General features: G+C 39.7%; 1 protein-coding gene across 3 annotated transcripts in view; it reads left to right on the forward strand.

Moving 5' to 3' along the window:
• The window catches only part of sez6b (seizure related 6 homolog b), an 830,703-nt gene that overhangs the window by 650,380 nt on the left and 167,315 nt on the right, over positions 1-13,008 (forward strand). For all 3 annotated transcript variants that reach the window (XM_043718461.1, XM_043718459.1, XM_043718460.1), the window contains exon 5: positions 5,917-6,102. In XM_043718461.1, the coding sequence (XP_043574396.1) occupies positions 5,917-6,102 (186 nt within the window). The remainder of the gene's footprint in view (positions 1-5,916; positions 6,103-13,008) is intronic.

Here is a 13,008-nt window from a genome sequence, read left to right on the forward strand (position 1 = left end):
TCTAAACTATCTTCTCCGTTTTGCAAAAGCAACAGATTTGCACATCTATGTTCATCTCACAACCTTGACAGAACTTCCCAAACTGAAACTAACAAAATGATTTTTCCAAGCTGTAGGTGTGTCCCCTGAAGAAAAGAAACAAATCCCTGACTTTCTAAACTAGCGCCTAATGCACAACTATTCACCTTGTTTGCTTGTAAAGTTCTCCCAATGTAAAGGAAAAAAATTCTGTCCAGGAAATCTTTCTCTTAACACTGTTTTAAAATAAATCAGCACAACTACAGAATTGCTTAGAAGTTAATTATTAAACACCTTCAGAGTCACAAAAAAGCCCATATGCCACCAGTTCAAAATTCAACAAATCAAACTCAAAATAAATAAGAATGAAATATCCATCAATCATACAATGAAATGTTCTAAGGTGCTTCACAGGAGCACTACAAAACTAAAAAGACACTGAGTCACATAAGGATAATGAGATCAAATAACAAAAAGCTTAGTCAAAGAGAACCATCATAAGTGTTAAAGGAGGAAAGTGAGGTAGAGAGGCATAAAGGTGAAGGAACAGTATACCAGAGCTTTGTCCTTACAAAATTGAAGGCATAGTCATCACTGATGGAGTAATTAAAATTGAGGATGCTAAGGAGAGCAGAGTTACAGTAGTTTCACTATCATGGAAGGTTATGGGGTTTGAGGAGATTTCAGAGATGATACATTGGAGGGATCTGAAAATGTACATGAGAATTTTAAAAACAAGACTCTCCTGTCACTAATTTGCTAGGCTGTATTTCTGACATCCAGTATCAGATGAACACAAATTTTCTCCAATTAAATGTTAGGAAGATTGAAGTCAATGTTTTTAGTCCCCACTGCAAATTCCATTCCAAGTTACCAACTCCCATCCCTCTCCCTGACATTAGTGTGAAAAGTCTATCTATTGGAAAAGTTGCGGTCATATTTAATCCAAAGACAAGCTTCTGACCTCACACATATGCCCTCACTAAAACTGTCTATTTCTATCTCTGTGGCATTGCCCGACTTCATTCCTGGTTCAGCCTCATCTGCTGCCAAAACCCTCATCCGTGTCTTGGTTACTTTGAGACTTGATTACTCCTGGCTGATCTTGTACATTTTGCTGAGATTCTTATAATCTTCACTGTCTGTGTCTTAACTCAGGGCTAATCTACATTGGCTCCTGGCCAATCAATACCTTGATTTTAAAATTCTCATGGGCATTTTCAAATCCCTCCATGGCCTCGTCTCTTCAAAACATTCTAACTCTCTTTTCAATTGAGATTGATTCCTCTGTTTTAAATCTCTGTCTAAAGCTTGGAGTTTGTTCGTTCATCTATTTTCCTCTTGTTTCCCTCTGCCAGCCTGTGATCCTCCCATTAAAGAGTGCTTTGTAACATTCTCTACATAAATGATACGATTGGGATAGTTTTATTACACTTTCCTTTGGTGTCTTGAGGGTTGCCAACTCAGTCAATGTCAACCTGTACTTTCGAAATGAATTCAATCAGTAGCTTGTTGGAAATTAGACTGGATGGCACAGTAATAAATATAAGGTGAATAGCTCTTGTTTAGAATGTGATAATTCATGTGATCTTGTCCCTTTGCCTTATCATCACCAATCTTTGGACACCTGCTGTCACTGATTGGGCATGCTATTTAACTGGTGTAGAGTACACTACTTAAAGTGTCCTCAAACAAAATGGTTAGAATTCTGAAGTCACTATCTTCTGTTTCCATCATAAGTTTGTTTTCTAAGCACCAATCCTTACCCTTTCTCTCTCTCTCTCTCTTTCTATGGTCACAGCAGAGTAGGACTCTGCAGCTGGACCTCATCCACTCCATCCATTCATTTTTTTTTATTTTTCTCCTTTCTCTCTCTTTTGTCTTTTATTGTCAACCTTTTCTCAGGCTTTCACCTCCCACCTCCCAGCCCTTGACCTCACAGTCTCCCAACCTCCCACATCCTGACCTCACAGTCTCCAACCTCCCACCCCCCCCAACCTCACAGTGTCAGATCTCCTGGCCTCAGGCCTTGCAGCCTTCAGCATCTGACCTAATGGCCTCAGACATCGCGGCCTCAGCACAGACCTGACAAGGCGTCCTTTCGGCCTTACTTGGTGGCCTCTTGGCCCAGTGTGGCAGTCTGCCAGCCCAGTGTGGAGTCCGCTCGGCCTGGCATAGTAATCTCCCAGCAGCCAGCACAACGGTCTTCAGGCAGTACTTGATGGTCTCTTGGCCTGGTGGTGCCAGAGCAATCTCCCGGCCTTGTGAACCCTGAGCTGAAGCCAGGTGTGGTCTGGAGTCAGGGCTTGGTGCAGAATGGAGATGAGGTGCCAGCAAGGACTAGGTCAGAAGACTGCTGATCTGAATTGTTTTCGCCGTTTTATAATTTATTCTTAAAATCTGCAATGCTGGGCAGTCACCAGTTAGCCCCTCTAACTTTCATGTTGGGAATTGTGAATATCCAGTTTCCTTGCAGTGAGTGGTAAAATAGGAAGCTGCATATTACTGAGATGAGATTTGCAGTTAATGAAGCTGTTAATAAGCAACCATCCCCATTAAAGGCATCTCGTCTCTCCCTAGCAAGGATTTAGCCTAGATGTCTGGAACTCTGTAGAAAAATGCAATTGAATTGTCCTTGACACCAAGAAAGGCTTGACCTGATACTCCCAGATTTCACACCATGACCCATGTCATTCAGGCCCCTATAAGACTCTGCCTGAGGAAGTGGATAAATAGTTCAGTCAGTTTGAGAATTGAGAAGCATCATGACAGGAGGAGATAAGGGGTAAGATTGTACATGTGTGGGAGGCGTTTGCTTAATGGGATTTGCAAGCTATTTCCTTCTATGTATTTTTCCATTCCTATTTTGTTGATGGGATATTATGGCTGAAAGCAATAGATGAAGAGACACTTTCAATTGTGTAAATTGAACAGTAATGGGATTGCAGCATGGGATTTATGTAAAAGATGGTAATATTTATTTCACTACAAACTGTATCCTGAGGGAAACTTCTCATTTATATTGAGAACAACTTGTTTTACAGTATAAACTGATATGATGCCATAATTTTAATTGCACTGCTTTGTGTTTTGTATGGATCCAGTGTGCATGTAGTCTCTGATGGAGGAATTTAAGAGTTCAAAATCTGAAATATCTTTATCAATAGGAATGAATGCAACACAATCTAAATTTGGGAAAATATGCTCAGCTGCTGCTCAAGTCAATTCCTATTGATTGCTTTACAAAATATCTTCCTGTTTAATCAGGATTTCTATAAACATACAGATAAAAATAACCAGTTTTTATAGCATACTTCAACTCATCATCATTTCCTGATGTTTTCATTGTCAGTAAAATTCCACAGAAAAGAGAATGGAAAAATTACGTTCATGTGGATTACGTTCATGTGATTCAAAATCCGTTGTTATTTTTAGGTGAAATCTGGCAATACATTTGTTATATTTAGTCTGATGACACAGGCAACATTCTGTACTTTGATTTTGAAAATTTATATTTAATATCATTATGAATCAGGAGTCATCAATGTCTCGGCAAGTTTATTGAGTCACAAATTTCAACACTCCAAAATCTTGTATTGATTCAATCTGGGCATCTACTAATTGACCTAATCTCAGTCAGGACAAACTAAGGTTAGGAAAGGAGGAAAAGGGTCAGGATTCCACTGCTTTTTGCTGCCATATGACTTGTGTGGGGTATCAATATTGAACCAGACCCAAAATGGATAAATCAGCCTGATCAAACATCCCCTGCCGACCACCACCCCACCTAGTGCAAGGCTATTAATCACTTGACTGAGGTATCAAGAAGACAATGTCTTGTGAAGAGGAAAGATAGGGGAAAGGCCAAATTTAGCAAGAGATAGAAAGTGAATCAGCATGATTGATTTATGGGTCATACCGAGTTATTTTGAGTTGACACATGCAGTTACCCTTTGGGATGGTTATAAATATGCATAAAATAATTTCTGTCAAGAAACACAATACAAACTCTGAACAGTTTGAAAGCTGCTAAGAGGATTCTAAATGCTATTTACAGCTCCTCAAAGATTACATTGGATTTTACAAAGAGAAGTAGCATTATTGAACTGATTTTATTTTTACAAGCTTGGCTCACTTTCAAGTTATGTTCTTCTTGCTAGTCTCCATCCACCTTCCTAACAAAACTTATGAATAATTGTAAACACTAAAAAAAAATCCCATTGATTACTGCTACACTGGCATGCTGCATTGTGAACTGTTATTAAGCATCTTTTGATTGTGCTTATCTTATTTTAAGATCCCAAAGTTGATTTTGCAACTGTTATATTTTTGGGAATAAATTTAGAGTAATTTTTCCTCATTGGACCATTCTGATTTCACTGGAGTGAGAAAATATTTTGGCTGCAGCACAGTCCCTCTTACTTATCATTATTGATTTTCAGGCCTCGATAATCTCCACAACGTTACAGTTCACTCAGTTGGTACCTTTCTTGTCTCAGAGTTAGAAGGTTGAGCCTCAGACAAGGATTTATACTATGCCCTGATTATTCCAATGTAGTCCTCAGGGATTACTATAAGAACATAACAACATATGAAGTAAGAGCTAAAGTAGGCCAGTTGGTTCTTCAGGACTGCACTGATGTTCAACAAGATCATGGGTGATTTTCTTGTTTAACTCCTGGGGATGTTTTCCTTGGAGCATCGGAAAATGAGGGGTGACCTGATAAAGGTTTATAAAATTATGAGGGGCATGGACAGGATAAATAGACAAAGTCTTTTCCCTGGGGTGGGGGAGACCAGAACTAGAGGGCATCGGTTTAGGGTGAGAGGGGTAAGATATAAAAGAGACCTAAGGGACTTTTTCACACAGAGGGTGGTACATGTATGGAATGAGCTGCCAGAGGAAGTGGTGGAGGCTGGTACAATTGCAACATTTAAAAGGCATTTGGTTAGGTATATGAATAGGAAGGTTTGGTAGAGATATTGCTCAAGTGCTGGCAGGTGGGACTAGATTGGGTTGGGATATCTGGTCGACATGGACGAGCTGGACCGAAGGGTCTGTTTCCATGCTGTACATCTCTATGACTCCATGACTCTCCACATCCCATAATTCCTTTGGCAGAGAGTTCCAAAGATTTGAGATCCTTTGAGTGAAAAACTCCTCCTCATTTCAGCCTGATGTCATTGCCGAAACTCTGACCCCAGTGTCCCATCGATGCACTTTTCAGGTTGCACTTAGCAAATATGATTATCAATTTGGCTTATTCTGTTTCGAGTTAGCTCAGTCAGATAGATACCCAATGTGTGGATCTGACTAATACCAATAGGTTTCAATCCCCATTGTGACTGAGGTAGGCTCTAGGTTTGCTACCATGCTGTACCTACAGCAGAGGAAAATCACAACATTACGACATGTTTTCAAAAATAATCACCAAAAGTCCACGTTCGAGCAGAGAATGCAAGATGAAAGCAGTCCTTGAAGAGCCAAAAACATGAAAATCAGTTTCACTTGAATATTAACAAGAATTAGAGTTGGCTGTTGCCACAGAATTTATTAGTGCAAAGTAGAAACTATTTCTGCACATTAACTATGACACAAAAGACTGTAAAATTCAGAAACAAGAAAACAGCATACTGGAAATACTCAACAGGGCACAGAATGTTACCTGGCCTGCTGAATATTTGCAGCATTCTTTTGTTCTTATTTAATTCACTGTAGACTTTGATTTCATTTGAATTCACTTCTGTTTCTCCTTCAAAGGGAATGGCATCCAGATGCTGCCAGTGAGAGAAGGATGCCCAATGCTCTTGGAATGTTATTAAAGCACTGCCTGTAATTTTCTTTCCCAAATGGATTTTTTTATTTAGTTCTAAAATTGTCCTCTTGTCTTTCTGCAGCTTATTTGCTTAGCTGTGGATTTCCACAGAAGCCTTCCTCTGGCGATGTGTCTGTCACCAGCCTCCATCCCGGTGGAGTGGCGCATTTCTACTGCAACACAGGTTACCGTCTGCAAGGTTTCCCTTCCCTCACCTGCATCAATGGCAGCAAACCTCGCTGGAGTGATAATGAGCCGGAATGCATTGGTAAGTACGGCAGAAGCTTGCTTCTTCTTCGGCAAAAGAGTAGGTAAAAAGTACTTTTTAAAAGCAAATTGGATTGTCTGTGGACTTTGTGCCTTCGAAAGAAATGAGCTTTTACAGTGATGTTCCCTCCTTGAAGACTGTTCTTCCAACCTCCCTTTTTGACCAGGTTTCCATCCAGATATCTCCTGAAGTAACTTTGTCACCACAAAGTGATTCAGCATATTTCACCACATTAAAGATGCTGTATAAGTACATGTTGTTTTTGCACATCTCACTTAGCTCAATTCTGGGGAAAGAAACTAGGAAAATAACAAATCCCTTCATGTTAAGAGCATGTGGGTGTCTATGAAGTAACAAGTGAAATGTTAAGTTAATCACTGTGGACTTTTAAATGCTTAATTTTGCAAATTAATAATGTACGAGTCTTTCCTTTGTAAACTTCAATGTTTAATTATCATAGAATCCCTACAGTGTGGAAACAGGCCATTTGGCCCAACAAGTCCATACCCACCCTCCCAAGAGCAACCCTCCCAGACCCATTCTCCTGCCCTATTGCTCTACATTTCCCCTGACTAATGCACCTACACATCTCTGAACACTATGGGTGATTTAGCCTGGCCAATCCACCTAACCTACATATCTTTGGACTGTGGGAAGAAACCGGAGCAAACCCACCCAGACATAGGGAGAATGTGCAAACTCCACACAGGCAGTCGCCCAAGGGTGGAATTAAACCCGGATCCCTGGCACTGAGAGGCAGCAGTGCTAACCACCAAGCCACCGTGCCGCCTATAAAGAAGACAGGGAGCAACCTCTTTGCCTATTTGACGACATTTCTTAACTGCAGTCGGCAGTTATGGCTGCTGTTCAGTATAGTGCTTTCTTCTAACCTAGTTTAAGTCAGTATAAAATTTTAGCACTCTCATATTTTATTTTAAGCTTGTCCGATCTACTTTCTACTACTTCATTTCCTCTTTAGTGTTCGCTGTATTTTGATTCCAGATTTTTACTAATTCTGGTAGAATGTGTTCATACAAAAAAAGTGGCAATAGAATTCAGCCTGGAGGGAAGTGAGCTGAGGCATTTGGGCAGGATAAGTAAAGCAAGAGGATACACAATAAATGAGAGGATATTGAGAGGGGTAGAGCAAGTGAGAGACCTTGAATTTCATGTCCGCAGGTCCCCGAATGTGACAAGATGGGTAGATAAGGGAGCAAAGAGAGAAAATGAGATGATTTCCTTCATTGGGCAAGGTATTGTATACAACGGCAACTGCTAATGTTAACAGAACTTGTTCATGCTCCGTTGCAGACAAGATGGGGTGAAGGATCTTTTTCCATGCTGTAAAATCCCTCTGACTCTATTACTAACTCGCTATCTTTGCAATACATAAATGCATAGCGGATCCATAGGCCTCCTTCGTATCTTTGCTTCATTTCTGCTGACTATGGGGAGGTGATGGCTTAGTGATATTGTCACTAGGCTATTAATCCAGAGACCTATGTAATGCCCTGGGGAATTGGGTTTGAATCCCACCATTGCAGATGGTGGAATTTGAATTCAATATGAATAATCTGGAATTAAGAGTCTAACAGTGACTATGTCTTTGCCAATTGTCAATCTGCTTCATGAACGTCCTATAGGAAAGGAAACTGCTGTTCTTACCTACATGTGATCTACATGTTAGTCCAGCAATGTAGTTGACTCTTAAGTACCCTCTGGGTAATTAGGGATGGGCAATAAATCCCTAATTGCCCAGAGGGTAATTCCCAAGAAAATCTTTCCAAAGCAATTGCCTCAATTCTACCACCTCCTGCAATCTGTATTACAAAGTATTCCTGCAGTGAACACACAGCCAGTCCTGTCATCTCTGGTGTATGTGTCTGAATCCAGTTTGGACTAATCTGTCAGTTCTAAGAATACTCGACCCTGATCAATATAACTGCAGGCCCACAGCAATCCACAGCTTGACATAAATGAGCAATATGCCCAGGCAGCTATAATCATGTTGAAAGTGGAATCATTCACAACTGATGCAGCAGAAGCTGCTCTTCTGAAGTTCACGTTAAAATGAGTTTTTGAGCCAAAGTATGATGAATTTTACAGTCTCACCGACCATGCAGTTCCCAACCTAAGAGAATCTTATACTGTCCCTGAGGTCAAAATGGGAAAAAAATCCATTTTTCATCAACAGAAATCAATTTTGTATAATTCATATTTATATAAAACATTTATACATATGTGTACACGGATTTCTAAACTAAAACTAATGTGATACAGATGGAACATAATCACTTACAGTCATAGAATGGACTAACTGGTAATGATTTCTGATGATTCTTTCAGTATATTTTAAACGTACATTCTCAGATATTGGATGTGATGGCATCAGTATTCTATCAAATAGAATAAGCTGTGTTTGTTACTTCTGGAGTCTCTGGGAATGGGTTCTACATCCTATTTTACTCAAAGCCAAAGTGAATAGGCACTTTGCTCTTGACAGGTTTTATACCACAGAGGACAGAAAAGTTTTATTATTGCTGACTTCATTTAATTATGTCTTGTCAATTCCCTTTCTCCTAGCCCATTTGAGCAGGACCACTGGGAGGTATGGTAGGATACTGTTTGATGAATTAAAATTAAAATTCAGCGTTTCCTTTGGATGAATGATTCATTCCCAGCTTCATAAACTGTCATCTCAGTAACAGATAAAACTCATCCTTTCTGTAATATTTAAGTAAGCAATATTATCAGAATAACACTCTCTCGGTGTGTTTTATCTGGACATTTATGAGGAATTACAATGAGAAATCTACCCAAAGATGATTGCAAGTGATAAAACTAGTTTTAACCATAGAACCATAGAAAAGTATGGCACAGAAATTATCCATTCAGCCCATTGTGTCTGCATTGGCTGAACAAACTAGCCATCCTTTCTAATCCCACTTTCCAATACCTTATGTGTAACCCTTTTGATTGCAAGCCTTCAGGTGCTGACCCAGGTTCCTTTTAAATGAGATGAGGGTTTTCACCCCAGTCACCAAACAGAGCAACAAATTCCACACACCCACCACTCTTTGAGTGCTTTTCTCATGTTCCTTCTGATCTATCTGACCTGGCAAACCAGGTCTTCCTTCTCTATTCAATCTAAGGCCTTTTTTGTTTTATTGTTTCGAGGGATATGGGTGTCACTGGCTGGTCAGCATTATTGTCCATCTATAGTTATGTCTCAATTAAATCAACCCTCGGCCTCTTCTGTTCTAAGGAAAACAATGCTGACCTTTCTAATCTTGCCTCTTGGATGTAATTTTCAAGTTCTGCAGCATTCTTGTTTATTTCCTTTGTCTTTTCTCTCGAGCAGTTATGTCCTTCCTGTAGTTTGGTAACCAGAACTATTCACAAAACTCCAGCTGCCTAACCAATATCTTCCATAATTCCAAGATTACATGTTTGTGTTCAATACTTTGCCCAATAAGGAAAACATCCCATATGCTTTCTTTACCACCTTATATACCTGTCCTGCCACTTTCAGGTTCTTATGAACATGCACTCCAAGGTCTCTCACTTCCTCCACCTCTCTTAATATTCTCCTGTTTATTGGTTTTCTTTTGCTTTGTTTGACTTCCCTAAATGCATCACCTCCACTTCTTTAGAATTCCATTCGGCACTACACTTTCCACTCAAAACAATAGCATTGACATCTTCCTGCAGTCCACCAGCCATCCTCCTTACTAACAACTCTTGACCAATTTGTGAGTCGTCTGCAAATTTCCTGATAATGCTTCCCACATTTAAGTTTAAATCCTCAATACATGCCACAGACACCAAGCAGCCCAAAACTGAGCCCTATAGTGACCACTGGAAAGTATTTTCCATTTGCATAAACAGTACAACATGATGGTGGGTACCCTCAGTGTGAGTATGGAAGTTCATCTCCACAACGACTGTGTGGTGGTCTCCTCTACAGTGCTGTCATGGAGAATTTGTGAAAGGCAAATTGGTGAGAAAAAGGTCAAGTAAGCATTTTCCTCCTGTCAGCTCCCTCACCACCTGGCCACAGACCGAGACTAGCAGCTATGTCCTATAGGACTCAGCCAGCTCAATTAGTAGTGGTGCTGCTAAGTCAGTGTTGGTGATGGACATTCAAGTCCCCATACAGAATATATTCTGTGCCATTACCACCCTTAGTACTTCCTCTAATTGTAGTTCAAGGTGGAGGAGTACTGATTCATCAGCCAGGTGGGTATGGCATTGCCTTGCCCATGTTTCACTTAATGAGGCTGAAGTTATTGCTGAGGACTCCATGTGCAATTCTCCTCCCGAACGCACATCGTTAACCTGACATCACCTCTTGTAGGTGTGTCTTGCTGGTAGGACAGGACATAGGTATGGGACAGTAATGTCTAGTACACTGTTAGCAATGTATGATTCCCTGAGTCTGACTATGCCAGGTTGATAATTGATTAGTGTGTAGCACACCATTCCCAGTATTGGCACAAGCTCTCAGATGTTAGATAGGTGGATTGATAGGACTGAGATTCTCACTGGCAATGCTGGTTTGTCCATCCAGTATTTTATCTTTCTTTAGGCTTTCAGTACAACAGTCAACCACAATGCCGTCTAAGTTACATGTAGGTCAGACAAAGTAAGGATGACAGTTTTCTTTCTCTAAAAGACATTTAGTGAGCCAGATGGGTTTTTGCAATTATCAACAATATCACCATGGTTGACATCAGACTAGTTTTTAATTTCAGATTTCAATTCTAATATTAATATGAATTTGACCATCTGTCCTGTGGAGATTCCAGCCCATTTTCTCCCCGTGGGGCTCTGATTTACTAGTCAAGTGACCTTAGCACTACACAACTGGCTCCATAACAGAGAATTTAGGGCAGGACACCCCCATCTGCAACAACAAGATGCTCTCTATGGTAACCACAAAGACACTACAAATTCAGGTACCAGCCAGAAAAAGAAACTCTGCAATTGACAAACTATTGCTAACTTCCTGCAGTCAACAACCATTCTCTTCTCTGTTAATTAACCTGGCCAATTTTTGTGTCATTTGCTCATTTTCGAATAGTGCCTCCCATGTTTGATTCTAAATCATTAGTATGTGTTATAAAGGCATGAGACCCAAACTGAGCCCAGTGGAACACCTTTGGAATCCACTTTCCATTCACAAAAGCATTTGTTGACCTTTATTCTTTATTTTGCGACTCTGAGCCAGTTTTGGATCCAAGCCACTGCATTCTTCATGGGCTTAAACCTTTCTGGCCAGCCTTTCATGTAAACCTTGTCAAATGCCTTATTAAAGATGCAGACAGCATCTACTGCATTACCCTAAACAGATAGCACTTATTAGTTCTTCAGAAATTCAATGCAGGTGGCAAGACGTGACCTTCCCTTAACAAAAACATGCTGACTATCCCCAATTTATTCATAATTTGGAGATGCTGGTGTTGGACTGGGGTGTACAAAGTTAAAAATCACACAACACCAGGTTATAGTCCAACAGGTGCTTTCAATTAAACCTGTTGGACAATAACCTGGTGTTGTGTGATTTTTAATCAATTAATCCATGTCTTCTTAAGTAAGAGTTAATTCCAACTCTCAGTATTGTTTCTAGTCATTAAAATCAGACTAACCAGTCTTATAAGTAATTGACTATCCCTTGGGGTCAGGTACATTTTGGCGCCGATCATTTGGCACCGCCATTTTGGCTCTAAATTGTTTTGGCGCTCATTACTTTGGCGCCGAGTTGTTTTGACGCCTTTGTCATATCTTGAATAAATTGATAAGATTGTAATGAATAGGTTAAAAGTAATGAATAAAAAAGATTTAGATTGATTTCTTACAATGCAATAAAAACAAATTTCTTACAATGCTGCTAAAATAATTCAACAAATAAAATGATTATAAATAATTTCATGCATTTCATAGTTGTAGGCCAAACCACACAAATATTCCAGTGATTCCCATGAATCAAACTGTTGTAAAATATTCAAAATGCTTTCTAATGTATTTCAGACATTTTTGATTTGGAGTATTCCCGGCAATCTACTGTTCGTAATATGCATCACGCCCTTTTTGAATTCTCTTCATACCATCGATGAATTTCCATATAACAGGATGGTTAATTCCTAGTTTCTGCATATATTTTTCTGTGTGCAGCGTCAGCGTGATTGTTTGTTCGGACCTCACCAGCTATGGTTCGACTGTACAGATTCCACATTTCTGTAGGAAAAGGTGGCAAACGTCGCCCATTGCCTCATCTCATTGGCCTCCCAACATAATTATTAGGTAATAAAGCATATGATACAGGAAAAACTCCTCCATGCTTTCTTGCCATAATAACATAAACCTGAGAAAATAACGGAGGAGACATCTTAAATGTCCCATCAGCATACCAGACTTCCGAATCACGTAAAATTACTACCCAGCTCTTTCTACCAAAAATTAAAATTCTCTCATCTTCTTGACCACTATCGCCAATTAAAAAGTCTTCATATTGATCATTGCTCGTCACATAAAATTTGTTCTCATCATAGATCACTAACTCTTTTGAACTAACAGGATTTGGAGGAGCAGAATTGATTTGATTTCGTTTTCTTTGTACAATTTTTTTCATAGTGTCTGAAGTTGGAAGTGCTGCCTGAGCAGCTTGAGAACTATTTTCAATGCAAACATTTATAACTGATGACGGCACTTTAAAAGTTTCCTCAGCTTTACGTTTTACACTTGTTTTGATGGTAGCAGCTTCCACACTTCCTGCTGAAGCACCATGAGAGTGCCCGTTCACTTCTTTTACTACTTCATGGTTTTTAGTGTGAATGCGACCTTTGCACCCGTTCTTTAATTCATATCTCCAAAACTTTAAAGATGGGTCACTTTTGCTACATTTAT

Source organism: Chiloscyllium plagiosum, chromosome 28 (assembly GCF_004010195.1).
Source record: "Chiloscyllium plagiosum isolate BGI_BamShark_2017 chromosome 28, ASM401019v2, whole genome shotgun sequence".
In the NCBI taxonomy this organism is placed as follows: Eukaryota; Metazoa; Chordata; class Chondrichthyes; order Orectolobiformes; family Hemiscylliidae; genus Chiloscyllium; species Chiloscyllium plagiosum.